Below are 21,242 nucleotides of genomic sequence, written 5' to 3' on the forward strand. Positions count from 1 at the left end.
GAAAGGATAGACAGGGTAGGAAGGGAGGAGGGGTTATGCTATTAGTTAAGAAATACATAAAATCCAAGGAAGTGAAGCCAGTTGACATTGCTGGACAGTGCAGTGTCGAGTCAGTTTGGTGTGACATAAACATTGGGAGATCAAAATTGAGAGTAGGAGTGTGCTATAGGCCTAATGACTCTGATGAGTATAATAAGGAACTGTACAGGGAAATAGAGTGGGCCAGTAAATCAGAGTGTCTTATAATGGGAGATTTTAATTTCCCAGATATTGACTGGAATTTGGGGGCTGGTTACTCACACACTAGCAGGGCTTTTGTGGATTTATTGGATGATTGTTTTCTACATCAGCATGTTCGGGAGGCAACTAGAGGGAGTAATACTCTTGATTTGATTATCAGCAGTGATTCGTCATGCATTAAGAATCTGCAGATAAATGAACCACTAGGTGGCAGTGATCACAGTGTGCTGAAGTGGGTTTACTCAAAGAGGTAACTACCATTAGGGGTAAAGGGAAGGGTTATTGCTTCCGTAAAGGCGACTACGATGGACTGAGACAGTATTTAAATTCTATACAGTGGGAAAAACTGATGATGTTACCAACAGCAAATTCAAAATGGGAAGCATTCAAAGAACTTATCTTGGAAACTACTGGGCTTTACATACCAACTAAGAAATATTGTTCAAGGTTTAGGCCAAAATGGATGTCAGATGAACTAATGAGGCATATGGCAGAGAAGAAAAATGCATGGGATACATACAAATTAACACATGACACAGAAGCCTATGATAGATACAAGTTGATATGCAACCAAGTTACAAAGGAGGTTAGGCAGGCGAAGGCAGATTACGAGAAATCCTTGGCAAGGGATGCAAAGAAAAACAGCAAAGAGTTCTTTACTTATGTAAACTCTAGAAGGAAGGGGATGAATCAGATTGGTCCACTTGATATTGATGGGTCAAGTGTTGATGATCCTGCTCAGGTAGCTAACAAACTAAATGAATATTTTGCATCGACATTCACACATGAGGAGTTATTCAGCGAGGGGAATGCCAGAGGTGTATTCAACTCTAGCAGTAAGCTACAGAATCTTGAAATAACTGGGAGTAAAGTGGAGGAGAAACTGTTGAAGATAAACACAAGAAAGGCACCCGGGGTGGATGGGATCTATCCAGTTATATTAAAGGAGGCAGCAAAGGAAGTAAGCAAACCCTTAGCCATAATTATGAGAGCTTCCTTGGACTCAGGGGAGGTACCCATAGACTGGAAATGTGCAAATGTGACCCCAATTCACAAAGGAGGATCAAAGGCTGACACAAGTAATTATAGACCTGTGAGCTTAACTTCTGTTCCAGGAAAATTAATGGAGGCACTGGTTAAAGAAGCACTGCAGGATCATTTAGACAAGACTTCAGTTATAGCTCAGACACAGCATGGTTTTGTTAAGGGGAAGTCTTGCCTGACCAACTTGATTGGATACTATGATGCAGTCACAAAAAACTGGATGCAGGGAATAACTTTGATATTATATACTTGGATCTGAGAAAGGCTTTTGATACTGTTGCACATGGAAGACTGCTACACAAATTGGAGCAGTGTGACATTGGAGGCAAATTGCTGCTATGGATAAAGGGGTGGTGGGGGGGAGAAGACAGAGAGTGGTAATCAATGGACACTGCTCATCGTGGACTGATGTTATTAGCGGAGTCCCTCAGGGCTCAGTGTTGGGTCCATTATTGTTTTCTGTATTTATAAATGATATTGATGATGGTATATCGGGCTTAATGTCCAAGTTTGCAGACGATACAAAGGTTGGCAGGGTTGTCAAGGACACTACTGACACTATGCTGCTGCAACAGGATCTGGAAAGGTTGAGCAGATGGGCTGAGAGGTGGCAAATGAAGTTTAACATTGATAAATGTAAAGTACTACACATGGGAAACAGCAACCCCAGAGCAACGTATCAACTCTGTGGTACAACACTGACAGTGGTAGAGAATGAAAGGGACTTGGGGGTGGTTGTGCAGGCAGATATGAAGTTCTCTGAGCAGTGCAGATGGGCTGCAAGAGTAGCTCCTGGAGTATTGTCAATGATATACAGGAATTTTTCCAGCAGGGATAAGGAGGTGATTATTCCATTGTATAAGGTGATGGTCAGGCCACACCTAGAGTACTGTATACAGGTCTGGAGGCCTCATTTCAAGAAGGATGTAGAGCTGCTGGAACGAGTACAGAGAAGGGCAACAAGATTAGTGAATGGAACAAAGGGGTGCTCTTACGAAGAAAGGCTTAAGTTTTGCAAATTACAGTGTCTGGAGACTAGGCACCAGCGAGGTGATCTGATAGAGGTGTATAAAGCCTTGAATGGTTTAAGCATGCTCAATGCTGATGGGATTCTTCCTCTAGCTCAGAAAAATCACCTGAGAGGGCATAAATTCAAATTGAGGAAACACAGATGTAGGATAGACGTGCGGAAATTTGCCTTTAGCCAGCGGGTGGTTGGTTGGTGGAACAGACTTCGATCCCTTGTGGTGGAGGTTGACAGCCTAAATAAGTTTAAGGCTCAGCTGGACAGGTATTTTGAATGAACAGAGGGGTGAAGTGGAAGTGGGTTTTTTTTTTTTTTTTTTGGCTGATGCTACATAAGCTTGCTTTCTTGCATCAAATGCCTCTACTAATGCTAATGCTAATAACACGGTAGTTAGGTTCTATAAAATCTCATGTAGTGCAAAACCATGTTATACAGGACTAAGAGCCAGTGAAAACTTGGGGATTACGTTCCAAGAATCAACAAAAATACATCATTTTGTTAACAAGAGTGACAAAAGTACACCATTCTAGATTTCGTGTATCTTCTGCTCTCTTTAAAAAATCTTTAATCTGGGTTTGTTTGCTTTTGCTTGATAGATCTTTCAAATTTTGTTGTATGGAACTAAGCATTATTGAAGCTCCCTTTCGAACTCTGGGCTCCTTTCAGTCGAAGAATATGAATTCAAAAAATAAGATTCTAATTGCTAGGCTAACTTTATGCCTTTCTGTATACTTTTCAGTGTAAAATTTGGAAGACCAGCATTTTCATCTGTGCTATCATTCTCTGAATTGATTTGCCTCCAATGCCATTTCCACCAAATCCGCTTTGCCAGCCTCTTTTTCTACCACTAATTCTTGAATGTCTTCAGTAATCATATCTTTTTTTTTTTTTAGGAGCATTGGGTGATATGTTACTCTGTGTGTTCTGTGGCCGATTTTCTATTTTTCTGGACGAAAAACCAGAGTTTCCTGGAGGAAAAAACCATGCTACCCTTGCCTGAGACCAATTAACTCAGCCATGTTGTGAAAAAGACCTGTAAAAATTCCTCCTGGCATCGATAGGATTCGACCGGTGTAGGGATGACGACAATTCTACCAACAGTGCTACCCATGAGGGCTTCAGTAGTGATATCATCAAAACCTTCCCCTCCTACCGACTTAGAAAGTTCTACTATCTCATGGATTTCATTTTCTGTCAGTTCAACCATATTTCCTGAATTAACTGACTCTGGCCATACATTTTTCCAAAATGCATTTAATGTTGACAGTTTTACTTCTTTGAGCAATAAAGCTATGATTCTGATACAGTCCACAATTGAAAAATGTTTCCATGCCTTCCATAACTACAATTTTCCATAAATTCAATTTGGAATCAATTTTTTCCAAAATCCATTGTAACGATTTTCTGATGTAGAGTTTCAAAGGTAGATAAGGTAGCCTTGATCTCATTAAAGAAGTTGTATTAGGTGGTAGGAACATTACTTCAACATTTGGATGGCTTGGCACGTTATCCAATAGTAATAAAACTTTAAAATCTAGATTTTTCCACAAGTTCAATAGCACAGAACCTAACATGAGGATTTCCCAATATTTTTTTTTTTGCATAACAATTAGTGAGTCAAAAGCAGGAATTCACAAAAGAGAATGGAAATGTTGAAAAATTGCATCCAACATAATAGCAGAGTTTTCCTGCACAAAAATACTGTGTTGTGCAAGGATTGCTGCACTTTATCTATCGCGTCAGAGCACAGGGCCACCGCAAGGTAAGTGTCGCTTACGGGCGGCAGTTCTTGAGGGCACCAAATTTTATTTTGACATATACAAGTCGAACCTCTGTTTAACGAATTTATTTATAGTGAAATTTTCTATTTGACGATATTTTTGGAATTCCCCTTGGTAATTACATTTAAAATAGTTCCGTAGAATGAAGAAAATTTCACATAATGAACGGATTACGAGAGCCTTAAATGAAAATGCATTGTTCGAACCTCTGGTCTTCAGGCAATTACTCTTATTCATGCTACTAAGCAAGAATTAGAAGAATTTTTTTTTTTTTATGAGAACCCCAAACACAAGAGGCATTAGAACCTATAGTACTTAGTAACGTGCATGGGTTGGAGGTTGAGAAGACAAAAGAAGATATTTGTTGACATTAGACTTCAACTTCTGTTGACTGTAATCTACAGAAAATAGGTATGAAGAAAGGTTTTTCAAGAAAATGGCAGTTGAATGAATAAACGACGAAAATGGCTCTGTGAGTTTGAAGTTGGACAGTGAATGGATGTTGGCGGCACGTGTTCGGACTGTTTTGAAAGAGAGAGCAGGAATAATAGAAGTCAATTCAGAAGAACAGTGCCCATGGAATTATCTGTAGAAAAGGCATGCAGCAGAAACAGTACATCTATGAGGCACAGAGTGGAGAGACTGTTAGAAATGAGTCATTAATTAACCTAATTACTCTTCTGAATGGAATCTAGAAGCCTGAGAGAGAGGTTTTCGAGGCACTGCCCCAAATGTGGGAACAATATTCCATGATAGGGTGGATTTGCAATTTGTACAGAGTGAACAGCTGTTTAGAAGAAAAGTAACGCCGAGAGCAAAAGAGAAAACCAAGTTTTTACGATGCAGTGGAAGCAATATTTGTAATGTGCTTATGCCAAGACAGATTAGAAGTCAGGGTAATCCCCAAAAGAGATATATCATCTTGCCGAGACATCGGAGTGTCACCAAATATAAGCATAGGAGCAGAAGAATCCTTTATGAGAGATATAAGACAGGACTGAGTTTTAGAAGGATTGAAATTAAATAAGTTATCTTTGCCCCACTACAGAATTACACAGAGATCAGAGAAAAGATGAAGCTGTTTTGCACGGAAAGGTTTCTCAAATTGAAAGGTGGAATGCAATGTGCTATCAACAGCAAAGCTTTTGGACAGGATTTCCGTCAATGGAAGAAGGTCATTAATCTACAAGAGGAAATGAGTGGGAGAAAGAACCGAACCCTGGGGAATACCAGCATTAGTGGAGAAGTTAGAAGACAGAGAGCCATCTATCATCACTTACAGTGAGCAATCACTGAGAGAGAAAACTGGATGCCCAATTACAAAAACAGTTGGCAAGCCATAATATGCAAGCTTATTTAGAAGATATTTATGCCAGACATCATCAACAGCCTTTCAAATGTCAAGAGCAGCTGCTTGAGTTTCACCAAACTTTTCCATTGAATTTGTCCATAGATGGGTGACATAAGCAAGAATATCACCAGTGGATCGACACTGACGGAATCCATACTGGCGATCGTTGATCAGATGGAAGGCTTCTAGGTAGTTTAAGACTTGGCATTTAATTGATTTCTCCGTTACTTTAGAAAGAGTAGAAGTAATTGCAATGGGATGATAATTGGATGGGAAGGATTTGTCACCCTTTTTAGCAACTGGCTGGATATGAGCAAATTTCCAAGCAGAAGGAAAAACATCTTTGGAATAAGAAAGTGAAAAAAGCAAAAAAGAACAGGAGTAAGTTCAAGAGCGCAGGTTTCGAGAACAAGTGGAGAAATACCATCAGGACCTGGAGCTTTCTTAGCATCAAGATTCGTCAAAATCCTTCTGACGGAAGACCACAGGAGGAATTGAATGGAGCTTGCTGGGAATGGTGGGAGGTATTTTACCAAGATCATTAATACATGAGTTGGAAGAAACATGGGATGATAGCAGGTGAGCTTTATCCTTGGTTGAACTGACAATAGAACCATCTGATTTTGAGAGAGGTGGAAGCAGAGATGGGCAAAAGTTGTGGCCAATAGCTTTGGCAAGAGACCAGAATGCTCGGCTACCATTAGGGCAAGAAGCAAGTTTTCTAAACTTAGCCTGTTCAAAATCTGGTTACAATTGTTGCGAGCTCTGGTGCAAGCAGAAAATGAAATGGAAGGATTGGAAACAAGCCAATTATGATATTATAATTAGTAGCCATATGGTGCAAGGAAGCCTGAGGCTTATGCAGCATTGGCCAAAAAAAAAAAAAATTCCCTATTACCCGGAGAGAGAAGTAGAAAGGAATCACCGAGAAAAAGAAGAATGATGATATCCAGCTCAGGACCCTGGGTGTGTCAAGCCCATACTCACCAGATGTGAGCAACATTCTTCTCTTGAACAGCCTTAGCACATTTATTGGAAAGCCAAGGTTTAGATAAAAGACAAGATTTTAAGGTGAAGTGTGGAATAAAAGTTTCCATTTCTACAAGAATAAAAATTCACTGACACGATCGAAGCAAATGTTGACATCAGACATTTTGAAACAGTAATCCAACCGAGAAAAAGAAGAAGAAAAATCTCGCGGGTAATCCCATTTTCCATTCTTGTAATGCCAAACAACATGAGGTTGGGAATAGCCATGAGATACAGGCTCCATTGGAGAAGAGACAATCACCAAGTTGTGATCTAAGGTGCCTAAAGGATCACTCACTTCGATCATGTACTTAGAAGGGTTGTTTGTGAGAAAAAGATCAAGCGTGTTGGCTGTATGGTTAAGACTGTCCGGTATTCTGGTAGGTAAATGAACAATCTCTGCGAGGTCATTAGTAATTTCAAAAGTCTCCACATCTTGACCAGCTGGGTCTGTGTGACTAGAAAACGGAAGCCAGCTAGAGTTGTGAACAATAAAAATCACCAAGGAAAATTACCTCACTGTTAGGAAAGTTGGACTGGAGAAAGTCAAGTTGCAAAGAGAGGAAGTCAAAGAGTTCCAATGATTAGTGGAGTTGGGAGAACGGTAGAGACAATAGATGAATTTAACAGAATGAGGTAGAGAGATTTTAAGCCAGAGAAGATCAAAAAGAGAAAATTCCAAATTACCAATCTCCGAAAGGGAATATTGGAACGGACATAAGTACAAGTACCGGCTTTGAGGCGAAAGGAATCATACAGCGAATAATTTGGGCAACTGAGATGAGCAGTGGTTGAATCAACCGATAACTGAGATTCTGTCAGAAAAGGTACATGGGATTTAGCAGACTGTAAGTAGAAATGAACATCATTAAGATTAGAACTGAAACCACGAATATCTGTGAAATGAACAAGGAAGTGTTTGGAAGGTTTAGATCTTTTCGCCGATAAGTTTGCTCTATTAGTTTGACAATTCATAGTGTATTCAATAGTAAGAAATTTTGGGGTGGGCGAGGATTCTGTATCAAGTAATGAATTTTTTGGATATGGCATACACATGGTAAGAATATACCCTGATTCCTGACATAATGTGGACTCGACAATACCCCATTGCATACACACTACTTGGACTCCTTCTAGTCACTATCTGGCAGAGTAGAGGCAGCAAGATTATACACTAGTTGCTTCAGAAGCCTCCTAGAAAGTTACCAACAGGTTCGGTCCGGTGTACTAACCAGCGGCCAGCCTGCGAAAGTTTTAGAGCTGTACCCTCGAAATGTAAGGCAGTTTGGATATCACCATGGTGTTCATCATAACCTCAAAAGACATCAATCATACTAATGGGAAAGAAATTGGAAAACAGCATTCTTCTTGCCCGCCCATGTGCATTAACAACGAGAATTGCTCATGCACGTCAACAGAAATCCTTTTCTTTCATTTTTTTTTTTTTATGTTTTAGGGGCTGCTGTCCCCACACCCTGCTAATAAAAAGAGAACCTGATACTAACAACTCGTACAATTACTGCAAAAAAAAATCAATTGGTTAAGAAATAACTTGAAAACAAACAAAAAAAAACTCACCTCATCAGCCCTCGCATGCCAGCTGCTACACTTCATCACACATCCATACTGAAAACATTTGTACTCCAAAGCTATCAGATTCACACTCATACACCATTCAATTACACTCTTACATCCATCCTTTTGCAAATGGAATAACACGCAATAACTGAGGTAGCGGAGCGGTGTGACGACGACTAAACAACAACATGATAATTTCACATTTGACAGTAAAATCAGAAGCGAATTTGCAACCAATCAAGCAATCGGAAATGCAAAATGAGGTAAATTACGCATTCTCAGTAATCAGCCAATCACAGAACTCCACCGAACAATCACTCCATTCTTCGGCCACACCCGCAAAGGATGAATACCGTAATCGTCAACGGAGTGGAAACAACTGATTGGATTACAACAGTGCAGGCAATAACATCGGAGTTGTTTCGTCGTGAGGAAGAAGGGGGGGGACAACAGAGCAAGAAGGCATCAAGGACTCTAATGTAACATACCTTGGGTCTGTTGATATTAGCTTATGTACTTTAGAGGAATTGAGAGCCGTTTCTAAGAAAATTAACATTTCCAAAGCCCCAGGAATCGATTTAGTAGAGAATATCGCTGTTCTTAAAGTGATTGAGCTTTATCCTAACATCTTGTTAAACTTATATAATAAATGCTTACTTCGAGGTACCTTTCCTGGGATCTGGAAAGTTGGTTTGATCAAGCTGTTAGTTAAGCCGGGTAAAAAACCAAATGACCCAAGAGGGTATAGACCAATTTCGTTATTGGCCAATCTTGGCAAAGTTTTTGAAAGATTGTTATTTTTAAGATTGAACCAAGTCATGGATAAAAATGGTTTGACCCTGCCTTATCAGTATGGTTTCAAGAGAGGGCATTCTACGGAGGATGCCATTAATGATCTCATGAATTTCACCAACCAGGCAGAGGATAAGTATGTGTTAGCCATCTTTATAGATTTTACTGGAGCTTTTGACATGGTGTGGCATGAGAGTGTTCTGTCTGCATTAAGGGGTATGCAATGTCCAGACTTATTGTATAGGACGATACAGAGTTATTTGTATTGTAGGAAAATTATACTGAAAGCTAAGCATCTACAGTTTAATAGGAATCTTTCAAGAGGGTGTCCTCAGGGGTCTGTATTGGGCCCACTTTTTTGGAACCTAGTACTTAATTTATGGCTAGAACAATCAATTGAAAATCTGCATAAGATTGCTTATGCAGATGATTTGGTTTTATGTATTACTGGTAAATCCAGGGCTGTGCTTGAAATAAGAGTGGCTCAGGTATTAGAAAGTCTAGTGTCGTGGACTGATCTGCACAAACTATTGATATCTACAACTAAAACTGTTATGATGCTTCTTAAGGGAAAACTAAATTATGCGCGACTGCCAAAAGCTTTAAGTAAGGGGAGGCAGATTCCCCTAGTATCTGAGGTGAAATATCTAGGTATAAGAATTGACGATAGATTATCATTTTTCCCACATTTAAATTACTTACACGAAAAAATTAAAAAATTTAGTGCAGCAATAATTCGATTAACACGGTCAGATTGGGGTTTGAAAAGGAAAGTTTTAAATTTATACTACAAGGCAGTCTTCTTACCCATAGTTGCGTACGGAGCATCAGTGTGGTACTTCAGAGTTACTAACGTTAAATTTAAACAGAAATTGTTATCGATTCAGCGCTGAATGCTTTATGTTATTTCTAATTTGTGCAGAACAGTCTCAACGAATGCTATGCAGGTTTTGGCCGGACATTTGCCTCTAGACTTGTACATTGTGTATCGGGCCCTTTGTTATTATTTAAAAAAAGGCATAGGAGTTTCTTTTATGAATATTACATCTGATGTCACTACAGAGATAGCTAAAGCTAAGAAAAATGTTCTAACACAGTTGATTGGTATGTGGCAACAGAGATGGGATCTTAGTGTAACTGGGGAGGTGACTAGATTGTTTATTCCAACAGTTAAATTTACTTATGATAGTAACAACAAATGGTTTTTTCCTTCTATGGTAACATCGTTTATTTTAACTGGCCATGGCTCATTAAATTTTAAACTACATTACTTTGGTCTAATCAGCTCTCCTTTATGCACTTGCGGTCAACCTGAGACTTGGAGTCATTTATTATATGATTGTAGTTTGTATGTTCAACTTAGAGAAAGGCTAAAAGTGAAGATTGGTAATTTAGTTAGAGGCTGTGAAAGTGATCTTATTGCTAATCAGGATAAATTTCAAGCACTGTAAGAGTTCTGTGTAACTTTTTCAACGGAGAAAACATTGGAATAATCTAATGATTACTAATTAAGATTTGGTTATATACATTTTGATTATTTGTGTTTTTTTTTTTTTTTCTTTTAGTTTGTTTATATTATGTGTGTGTGTATATATGTATTTTATTTATTTTTCTTTTTTTTTTTTTTTTTTTTTTGCTGGCTCTCAGGTGTGGGCGGCCTGGGAGCGGGATTGCCGGCACCCACCGGTATAGCACTACTTCCGGTGGGTGCGGGATTTTTGTGCATGAGGCACTTAAAATAGAAGACCAGGCCCAGCATCAAGTGAATATGGGCGGCTATTAGGGTCTATTCGCCAACGGGGAGCGGCTGTGCAAGTGACAGCTTCTCCCTGATGTCGAAGAGACCTTCCATACAGGTCTATTTTGCAGAGGTTCTCCACAAAGTCAACTTGATCAGGTGGAGATAGACGGAAGTCTAGGTGCCACCTTAGACATAATAAAAAAAAAAAAAAAAAATCGGAAATGCAAAATGAGGTAAATTACGCATTCTCAGTAATCAGCCAATCACAGAACTCCACCGAACAATCACTCCATTCTTCGGCCACACCCGCAAAGGAGGTACCACGTGCTGTAATTCAGCCAGAATAATATATATGATACTGTTTTTAGCAAGGCAATGTATAGCGTTCAGGGGATCTTCAAAATAATTATATGAAAATGACAATGGTAAATTTTTAAAACTTACTGAAACAATTGCTAAATTTCATAATTGATGCCGCCATCTCTGACCAATCATAACTTTATAAACATAATTAAAATAAAATTACAAATAAAACATATAAAATATATAAAATACAAAGAATCGACTGTGAAATATAATATAATTTAAAATACAATAGATGATATAAATTTCCTAAGAATATAAAATATATATATTGTATTAAAAAAACGTTAAACCCGTATTACTATAAAAACCTTAAAATACCATACATTAAACTCATACTACTGTAAAACTGAAGCTTTCGGCAGCATCTGCTGCCTTCCTCAACAGATGGCAAGGCAGCGGAAATATGAGTTTAACGCTTTTAATGTATAGTATTTTAAAGTTTTTATAGTAATACGGGTTTAACGTGTTTTTAATACAATATATATATATTTTATATTCTTAGTAATTTTATATCATCTATTGTATTTTATATTATATTTTACAGTCAATTTTATTTATTTATTTTTATCTGTGTATTTTATTTATTTTATATGTTTTATTTGTAATTTTATTTTAATTATGTTTATAAAGTTATAATTGGTCAGAGCTGGCGGCATCAATTATGGATAGACTTCCTGACTACAGAGGCCTTTTTAGTGAATTGCTAAATTTGATTCAGTTATGGCAGAACATATTCCCCGTATTCAGAAATCTGAATGGAAAAAATATCGTGCATTATTTGGATGATCAAATATAAAATGAAATTATCGAAATAATTTCACAAAATATAGAAGATAAAATACTAGAAATGACTAAAGAAGCTAAATATTTTGCTATGATTTTACTATAATCACTGAAGACGAAAATAAAGATATAAGGAATCGTTCAAAATCAATAGACTTAAAAATAACATCTTATAAGTTTCTTCGTTCAATTATAATTTGGCATGATGTTTTAAATAAAATTAATCCGGTAGGTAAAATGCTCAAAAAAAAAAAAAGAAAAGGTTTCTGATACTCATGAATGTATATAAAATATCACGGAATATTGAAAATAGAACAGAGGAAGCAGTCCAAACAATTCTTGATTCGTCTAATAATATCGCTATTATCCAGTGGTGAGCTGTGAATATTTTAACAATGAGCTCTCAGTTTTTCCGACTTTCTACCGAGTAAATTTGATCGGTCATTTCAGTGACGTCATCCATGGCTTCCACCAGAGGCGCTTCCCACGTCTCAGTACTAGTGTGATTAGAGCGCGTGACACATTTTTCGTGAACGGTATGATATATCTAGTCAGGAGTGGATTTAGGGGGTGGACAGATGCGGCTTATTACCCCCTTAACCATGCGTATAAGTGAATGTGTAAAACGTTCCTACTTCTATCTAAAAAAAAAAAAAAGTCGTCATGCCTCGCCTTTCGATGATAACTGGATACGACAGTGTCTGGAGCTCTAACTTTTTAGAATTTTTGAATAGTATGACGTCACAATCATGCTTCCTGAAACTACTACTGCAGTAAGTACGATTGCAACAATACAAATCTTTGTCAACAATTTCTTTATTCGTCTCGCATTTTCGTTGCATTCCATCGTTAGGTTCCCCTAACAGCTGCGTATGTCGCTTCACTACAAGATCGGTGCTATTTTACAAAGATATTTAGATACGTTGCACTCGCAAGTATACGTCTCTTACTTTAGTTATCATAAATCTATTGTACCTTATCTTCCAGAAATTATGAAAATGTGTTAATGATCAATAAAATATTTACAATAGAAAAGCTCTTTTATTTCGTAATCGATATATACAAATCAAAATACCTAAAAGAAACGGGAAGAATATTTCCCATAAACCATCTACAACGAGTGCTCGGCACACGCGCAACCATTTTAATCGTCTTTTTTTTTTTTTTAACAACTATGGAAATATAATGGATACTTTTTTTTTCATGATAAAATTTTAAAATTGCGAATAAAAAATAGCATGAAATATTTCCCATATCACAAATAACATTAACTATCACAAAACATTCCACAATATAAAAACAAACTTTCTAGAAAAAGTACACAAAAAATCAGATTACATGAAAAAAAAATTATTTCCCAAATATTCAAGAAAATTTTATTCTAAAAATTGCCATATCTTCTTTATTAATATTTGTTATCGATCTTCTGCTTTGTTCAATAGCTGAGCGATGATTACAGAGGAATGATTTGACGTAGCGATCCGGATCAAACTGAAGCGATGGTTTTCCATTTAGATGTATGATCATCATAATGGAAGTATAATAGAGGAAAAAGAGTGCTCAGCTTCAGCACCGCTAATCGCAATGGTTTTAAAGATATTTCTGGCTTTCTTAATTGAAAAGAGAATTTCACTGGATTTTAAAGATAAACTGTCTTCGAGAAAATCTCTAAAATCGTTAATTTTTATACATTTTATCAGAAAACAAATTTTTTATTCGGTTGCCACCGAGACGAAAGTTCTTTCATATGTTTTCTTTCAATGGTATCATTATTTTCTTTATTTAATTTAAAATCACCTGTTGCATTAATAACTTATCCTTTAAGGATAAAACAATGCATTTAATAACTTGTCACGAGGTAATTTTTTTACTTTCGAATTTGATTCTTCAAATTCTTTCCACCTCAACATGCTCTCAATTTTAGCTTCATAATTTCCTGAAATTCATAATTTTTCAAATTATCAATAGCATTGATAGTTCGAATAATTAATTTATATGCTTTTACCATTGTGATTCTGTAAAGCTTCTGAAAGATAAGAGAGCTCCTGCAGGATGTCGATCATTAGTGCTAAATGGTTAAGAAATTCCAGATTTAAAAGTCGATTTAATAATCCCGAATATTTAACTTCTGATTCAAAATGTTTGCACAAAGCGGGACAATTCCTCCAACCCGCAATTGCCATCCGCAAGCTGCCCATCGTGGCCCGAACATACGACCGATCTTTACAGTTTCCACATCAAGTTTTTTAGCAGTCATCCTTAATTCGCGCTAGTTTTTTGGAGATTGGTAATACAGTTTTGTTTTGTTTGTAATTATTGCATTTTCTGCACAGATAGGCAAGACAAAGTTTCAAAATCTGCCAACATTTCATCTTTGTAAAGTTTATATAATATCTTAGTTGCCTCAATCCCCCCCCTACGTTACTACTCTCACTAGTTCTTTGAATACAGTGCAAAATGTCAGAATCACACGGATATATAGCTACTGTGACCATAGACAGGAGAAATTTACTGGAAGGCGTGGATGACTCACTTCTCCGAAAAACATGACTTCTTGTAGGGGTAAAGGGGAATCACAATACAGGTTGCCCAGAGGCTGTTATTCGTGTCGGGAATCTTCTTAATCCACTGGCTATGGAAAGCAGATTGTCGAGCTTGACTTCTCGGTAGTGACTGCATAGGTTTTATGGACACCACTAACCTTGTGAAACGGTATATACAAATATATTAATTCGCGCTTTCTAATTGTCTAAAGGCCAGAGGTGAGAACAGTGCATACAAAGTTGTCTCTCCTAACCCGTTCGTTATACGTAAATTTTCTTCGTTCAACTGAAACTATTTTAAATGTAATTACCAAGTGGAATAAAAAAATACGCTATCAAGAAGTTCGTTAAACAGAGGTCCGACTGTAATTAAGTCACAAATGAAGCAATTTTAAAATACATAACCGATCGATTGCGCCATTAAAATGCTGGGAATGAGGCACCGCTCGCCCCACCGTAGTTTCGGATCTGGATACTCAATAACTGCATTCAGGATTTCATTTATAAAATAAATAATCGTCTCAACAATGGGCTCGCAAATTTTCAAAAAAAAAATAATAAATAAATAACATTAGGCTCTAGCGAGCCCACTATAGCTTACCACTGGTTATATATAGCCTTACTAGAAGTAAAATTTCTTAGCTAAAAACGAAAAGCTACATGGTAACGTACGTTAGATCCTTTTCGCCAGCAAACAGAGAAAGCAAAGAATACACCACAGAGTAATAAGATATATATTTTTTTTGTACTGGAACAATAATTAATTGTGAATATTTCATACTAATAATCGGTGAATTGATATATTGTCCATCGCAATTACAAAGCTATAGAAAATTCTCCACGAACTTTTCGCAATGTTCCGGCCTGTTTCTTAGGTCCGCAATTGGTGGAGCCACTTTCTATGCGTTTTAACGTGTAACTGGAATTAACATTATCGCTTATGGGATTGGACACTGTATTTTACTACCCTGTTGTACGCCATATCCAAAAATTTCATTACTTCATACAGCATGTCCCACCCAATTTTTCTTACTATTGAAACACCATGAATTGTCAAACTAATAGAGCAAGCTTATCTGCGAAAAGATCTAAACCTCCCAAGCACTTCCTAATTCATTCCACAAATATACGTGGTCCCAATTCTAATCTCAACGATGTCCATTTCCACTTGCAGTCTGCCAAACCCCATGTACTTTTTCTTACAGAATCTCAGTTATCGGTTGATTCAACTACTGCTCATCTCAGGTGCCCAAATTATTCGCTGTATGATTCCTTTCGCCTCAAAGGTGAAATATGTGCATATGTCCGTTCTGATATTCCCTGTCAAAGACTTGGCAATTTGGAATCTCCTCTCTTTGATCTTCTCTGGCTTAAAATCTCACTACCTCATTGTGTCAAATTCATCTGTTGTCTCTACCATTCTCCCAACTCCACTAATCACTTGGAGATCTTTGACTTCCTCTCTTCGCAACTTGATTTTCTTCAGTCCAACTTTCCTAACAGTGAGGTAATTTTCCTTGGTTATTTTAATGTTCACAACTCCAGCTGGCTTCCATTTTCTAGTCACACCGACCCGGCTGGTCGAGATGCTGAGGCTTTTGCAATTACTAATGACCTTGCTCAGATTATTCATTTTCCTACAAGAATACCGGACAATCCTAATCATACAGCCAATAAGCTTGATCTTTTTCTCACAAACAACCCTTCTAAGTACACGGTCAAAGTGAGAGGTCCTTTAGGCACTTCAGATCACAACTTGGTGATTGTCTCTTCTCCAATGGAGCCTGTATCTCATGGCTATTCCCAACCTCGCGTTGTTTGGCATTACAAGAATGTAAAATGGGATGACTTGCGAGACTTCTTTTCCTTGGTCGGATTACTGTTTCAAAACTTCTGATGTCAACGTTTGCTCAGATCGTGTCAGTGAAATTCCCACACTCCACTTTAAAATCTCGTCCTTTATCTAAACCTTGGTTTTCCAATAAATGTGCTAAGGCTGTCCAAGAGAAGAAGGTTGCATATCGTAAATGGCTTGTTTCTAATTCTTCAGTTTCATTTTCTGCCTACACCAAAGCTCGCAACAATTGTAAAGCAGTTATTAATCAGTCCAAACTAGAGTTTGAACAGGCTAAGAGTAGAAAACTTGCTTCTTGTCGTAATGGTAGCCGAGAATTCTGGTCTCTTGCCAAAGCTATTGGGCACAACTTTTGCCCATCTCTGCTCCCACCTCTGACCAAAGCAGATGGTTCTGTTGTCACTTCAGCCAAGGATAAAGCTGACCTGCTAGCATCCCATTTTTCTTCCAGCTCATGTATTAATGATCTTGGTAAAACACCTCCCACCATTCCCAACATGCTCCATTCAATGCCTCCTATGGTCTTCCGTCAAAAGAATATTAGAAGGATTTTGATGAATCTGGATGCTAAGAAAGCTCCAGGTCCCGATGGTATTTCTCCACTTGTTCTCAAAACTTGTGCTCCTGAACTTACTCCTATTCTTTGCCGCTTTTTTCACTTTCTTATTCCAAAGGTGTTTTTCCTTCTGCTTGGAAATTTGCTCATATCCAGCCAGTTCCTAAAAAGGGTGACAAATCCCTCCCACCCAATTATCGTCCCGTTGCAATTACTTCTACTCTTTCTAAAGTAATGGAGAAATCAATTAACCGCAAACTCTTAAACCACCTAGAAACCTTCCGTCTGATCAACGATCGCCAGTATGGATTCCGTCAGTGTCGATCCAATGGTGATATTCTGGCTTATGTTACCCATTTATGGACTAATTCAATGGAAAGGTTCGGTGAAACACAAGTAGTTGCTCTTGACATCTCAAAGGCTTTTGATCGTGTTTGGCATAAAGGTCTTCTAAACAAGCTTCCATCTTATGGGTTGCCAACTGCTTTTAGTAATTGGTTATCCAGTTTTTTCTCTGATCGCTCACTGAGGGTGATGGTAGATGGCTCTCTGTCTTCTAACTTCTCCACTAATGCCGGTATCCCCCAAGGTTCAGTTCTTTCCCCCACTCTTTTCCTCTTGTATATTAACGACCTTCTTCCATTGACTGGAAATCCTATCCATAGTTTTTACGATGATAGCACATTGCATTCCACTTTCCATTTTGAGAAACCTTGTCCCACTCAATCAGCTTCAACTTCTCGAAAATCTGCTACAAATTCCTTAAATGCCGATCCTCAGGTAATTCTCCAGTGGGGCAAAGATATCTTAGTTGTTTTCAACCCTTCTAAAACCCAGTCTTGTCTTATATCTCGCAAAAAGGATTCTTCTGCTCCTATGCTTATCTTTAGTGACACTCCGATTTCTAATCTCTCTCTTGGCACAAGCACATTACAAATATTGCTTCCTCTGCATCTAAAAAAACTTTGTTTTCTCTTTCGCTCTCGGCGTTACTTTTCTTCAAAACAGCTGCTCACTCTGTATAAATCGCAAATCCGCCCTGCCATGGAATATTGTTCCCACATCTGAGGTGGTGCCCCCAAAACCTCTCTCAGCTTCTTGATTCCATTCAGAAGAGGGCAGTTAGGTTCATTAATGATTCATCTCTAACAGTCTCTCCACTCGCTTTCTCATAGATGTACTGTTTCTGCTGCATGCCTCTTCTACAGATACTTCCGTGGGCACTGTTCCTCTGAATTGGCTTCTATAATTCCCGCTCTCTCTTTGAAAACAGTCCGAACACGTGCAGCCACCAGCCAACATCCATTTATTGTCCAACTTCAAACTCACAGAACCAACTTTTCTTGTTCTTCGTTTATTCATTCAACTGCCGTTTTCTGGAACAACCTTCCTTCATACGGATTTCCTGAAAATTACAATCTACAGAAGTTCAAGTCCAATGTCAGCAAATACCTTCTTTCGTCTTCTCAACCTCCCGCCCAAGCACGGTACTAAGTACTATAGGTTTTAATACCTCTCGTGTTTGGGGTTCACATAAAAAAAAATAATACGTTAAGAGTAAGAGTTTAATATCTATATAATACGAGGCAGGTACCCTCGTATAATATCGGTGTTGATGCACCATAGATAACTCTTAAGAAACTACGATGGTAGTGTGGGAGGCATCATTTGCTCTGTATCTCATATTGTGCTCTTCCTTCACAACGAGTTGCCATGGTATTGCGCTACCTCGAATAAGTAACGTTTCACTAATAGAGACGACTACTGTTGCTTATTCTCAGTGAGTAACACCACCCAGATGGCACCGGTTCAAAGCTATTGGCCTATCATCGATGGGTGGGCAGGTACCCTCATATTGCAGACATGACAACCCAGTTGTGAAGATAATCACACAATTTAAAAATAACTAAATGCACGTTAAGAGTAATAGTTTAATATCTATATTGAGTGAGTGCTCTTCCTTCACAAGTGAGTGATATCTGTACTCAGTGTAAGTGAGTAAATGATAATATCTGTACTCACTGAGAATAAGCAACAATAGTCTTCTTTATTAGTGAAGCGTTACTTATTCGAGGTAGTGCAATACCATGGAAACTCGTGATGAAGGAAAAGCACAATATGAGATATAGAGCAAATGATGCTTGCCACACTACCATCGTAGTTTCTTAAGAGTTATCTATGATGTATTTGCACCGATATTATATACATATTTACTAGTCTGTGGAATACACTAAGAAAAATACAATCTACCAAACACGTATGGCCTTATTTTCTTGTCATTTAAAGCGCGCGCGCGCACACACATTGAGCCATTAATGTTTATGCAACAAATAATATTACCCCAAAAGAAGTCATTCCGAAAAGTTCCAAAAAGAAACAGGAAGGAAAAAAAAGAGGAGGAAAATTCATGAGAAAAATTGTAAAATGATATACTTACTTGGCGATCTGAGTAAACGTCACATCGGTATCATACATACATAAATGTATTCCAATTAAACCTGCTTGCCTCAGCCAAATGTCGCTGCATTTCTTCGTAATGACAACGCCCGATTTCTTGGAATTTCCTATTTTCGCAAACATCCGAAACTGTTTCTCAAATGAAGGGGTAATAAGATGAACTGGTACAAGAACAGTAGGACTCAAGCAGGTAACTGAGGAAGACCTCCCTGAATTTCTAATATCTTTGATATTCATTATCGAAGGATTTCGGCATTCCCTTGTGCTCTCAAAATGATGGACCTTGTTTTCGGGAGTGTACATATCAGAAATTTTAGTATCATAATCACATCCTCCCTTTTCACCGCTGGGAAGTGGTCCATTTTCGCTCCTTTTCAAGCTTGAAATTTGGATAACACCGTTTCCTGATGAGCTGCCGTCAACTAATGCGGGTTCCGCGAAAGACATAGAAGAGTGCAAATAGTTTGTAGAAGTTTGAAGATAACCAACGGATGAATCATTTCCCTTACGATCTACCTTCTGGAAAGGTTCTGCTAAAGTTAAATCGAAGGCAGTATAGAATTCTTCGTTTTCTTCCTGATTTCTACTGGAACTTCTAGAATTATCGTATGATGCTTCTGCTAGGTTAACAGTTGTCACAAACCCTTCATCAGTGAAAACACCCATAATCTCGAAAGTATCAGACCCTGATTCAGTCCTCTTATGTTTATCTTTTAAACGTGAGTTACAGGTACTGTTTGGTGTTATGTTATTATACGTGCAACATGTACCCAGTCTTTCACCATCTACAGGCTGGATATTTTCTCTGTTTTTTATTTTCTTGGCTGATTCAGTAGTGATAGCCGGGCTAAAGCATTTGCTAAAACTTACTTCTTGATGTTTTTGTGTTAGTACTGATGGGGCTCGGCGATTTCCAGATAAAGTTGTAAGATGCATATCTGACTCATCCAGCAACTTGCCACAGAGTTGCACAGCTGGAATGTCCTCCATGCAATAGAAATCTTCTCAGGAATCTCCTATTCTGCCTGGAATTTATTAAAAAAAAATTAAATAAACTATATAGTTTAAATGATATATATATATATCATAAAAGGCTAAATTAATTAATATAATTAGGAACTTTGGTTAAATATTTAAATTCAACAGTGCCATAAGAACCGATGGCCAATTTTGGAAGCCTCCAAATGATGTTCCAGTTGGCTAGTGGCAGAACTAGGGAGATGCAGCTGGGATTTAACTCGGGATCTGGGAAGGGGTAGAGAAGAGAATCAATAGTGTCGGAGCGAAGGATAGAACGAGCTATTGTGCTTATTATTTTACCACAGAGAGGTCAACAGTTATAATAAAGGAAACGACATATATGAAGTATATTGCACGCTTCAAGTGGTGAAATCATTATTAGGAGTCATGCATCCCAAATCCATCTGTTGCTCACTATTGTTCCTGTGCTCACTTCAGTTTCTTCTATTCAAAGAAATTTTTACCAAACCTGTGCGGAAATTTCTTCAACCACTAGTAATCCTCCATAAAAATACAGTGAAAACCCACTTTATTTCCGAATTTCTCATTGCAAAAATTTTCGAGAAATTTTATTCTATTTTGAATGAAATTTTATTTCATTTGACTCAGTACAAATTACGAATGGGTTCTTTCTATCTCAAAAAGTTTGTTCGTTAAGTCAACTGTTAATGCATTTCTTCTACAGGTTATAAATAGGCATTAGTCAATGTTATAAATAGTTGTTGTTTGTTATTTGGTTTTTAGGAGTATTAGCAACTAAGGCCATATTGTTATAAATAGTGATTAGTCCTTAGCAGATCACAAGAACCTAATTCGTAATGCAACTAAAATCAGGGCTTATTTAAACAGTATTTTGTAGTCTTTAAATACCTCCGAATATACAGTATACGTAAATTTTGCAGCTCTAATATACTTTTTAGCAGGGGGTATTTGTTTTAAATAAACAAGTGTACCTGAGTATAATACTGCATATTGCAGTAAATATATGCAGTATTATACACAGTTTTCATTTATTTTTATTTCCTTGAATGAGGTGTGTGGGTAGAGATTTCATTGCAGAGCCATAAAGCACGGAAACG

At 37.7% G+C, this 21,242-nt stretch overlaps 1 protein-coding gene across 3 annotated transcripts in view; it reads right to left on the reverse strand.

The window, feature by feature from the left end:
• Positions 1-11,314, reverse strand: part of LOC150086918 (uncharacterized) — a 30,098-nt gene extending 18,784 nt beyond the window's left edge. For 2 of the 3 annotated variants that reach the window (XM_090371679.1, XM_090371677.1), the window contains exon 1: positions 8,051-8,069. In XM_090371679.1, coding sequence (XP_090227805.1) covers positions 8,051-8,067 — 17 coding nt within the window. In that variant the 5' untranslated portion in view covers positions 8,068-8,069. Of the gene's footprint in view, positions 1-8,050; positions 8,070-11,272 lie in introns of those variants that run through there. The other variant, XM_090371678.1, reaches the window with a different exon arrangement.
• Between the last annotated feature and the right edge of the window lie 9,928 nt (positions 11,315-21,242).

The sequence above is a fragment of the Mastigoproctus giganteus genome, chromosome 4 (assembly GCF_048544385.1).
Source record: "Mastigoproctus giganteus isolate SK-2022 chromosome 4, ASM4854438v1, whole genome shotgun sequence".
NCBI lineage: Eukaryota > Metazoa > Arthropoda > Arachnida > Uropygi > Thelyphonidae > Mastigoproctus > Mastigoproctus giganteus.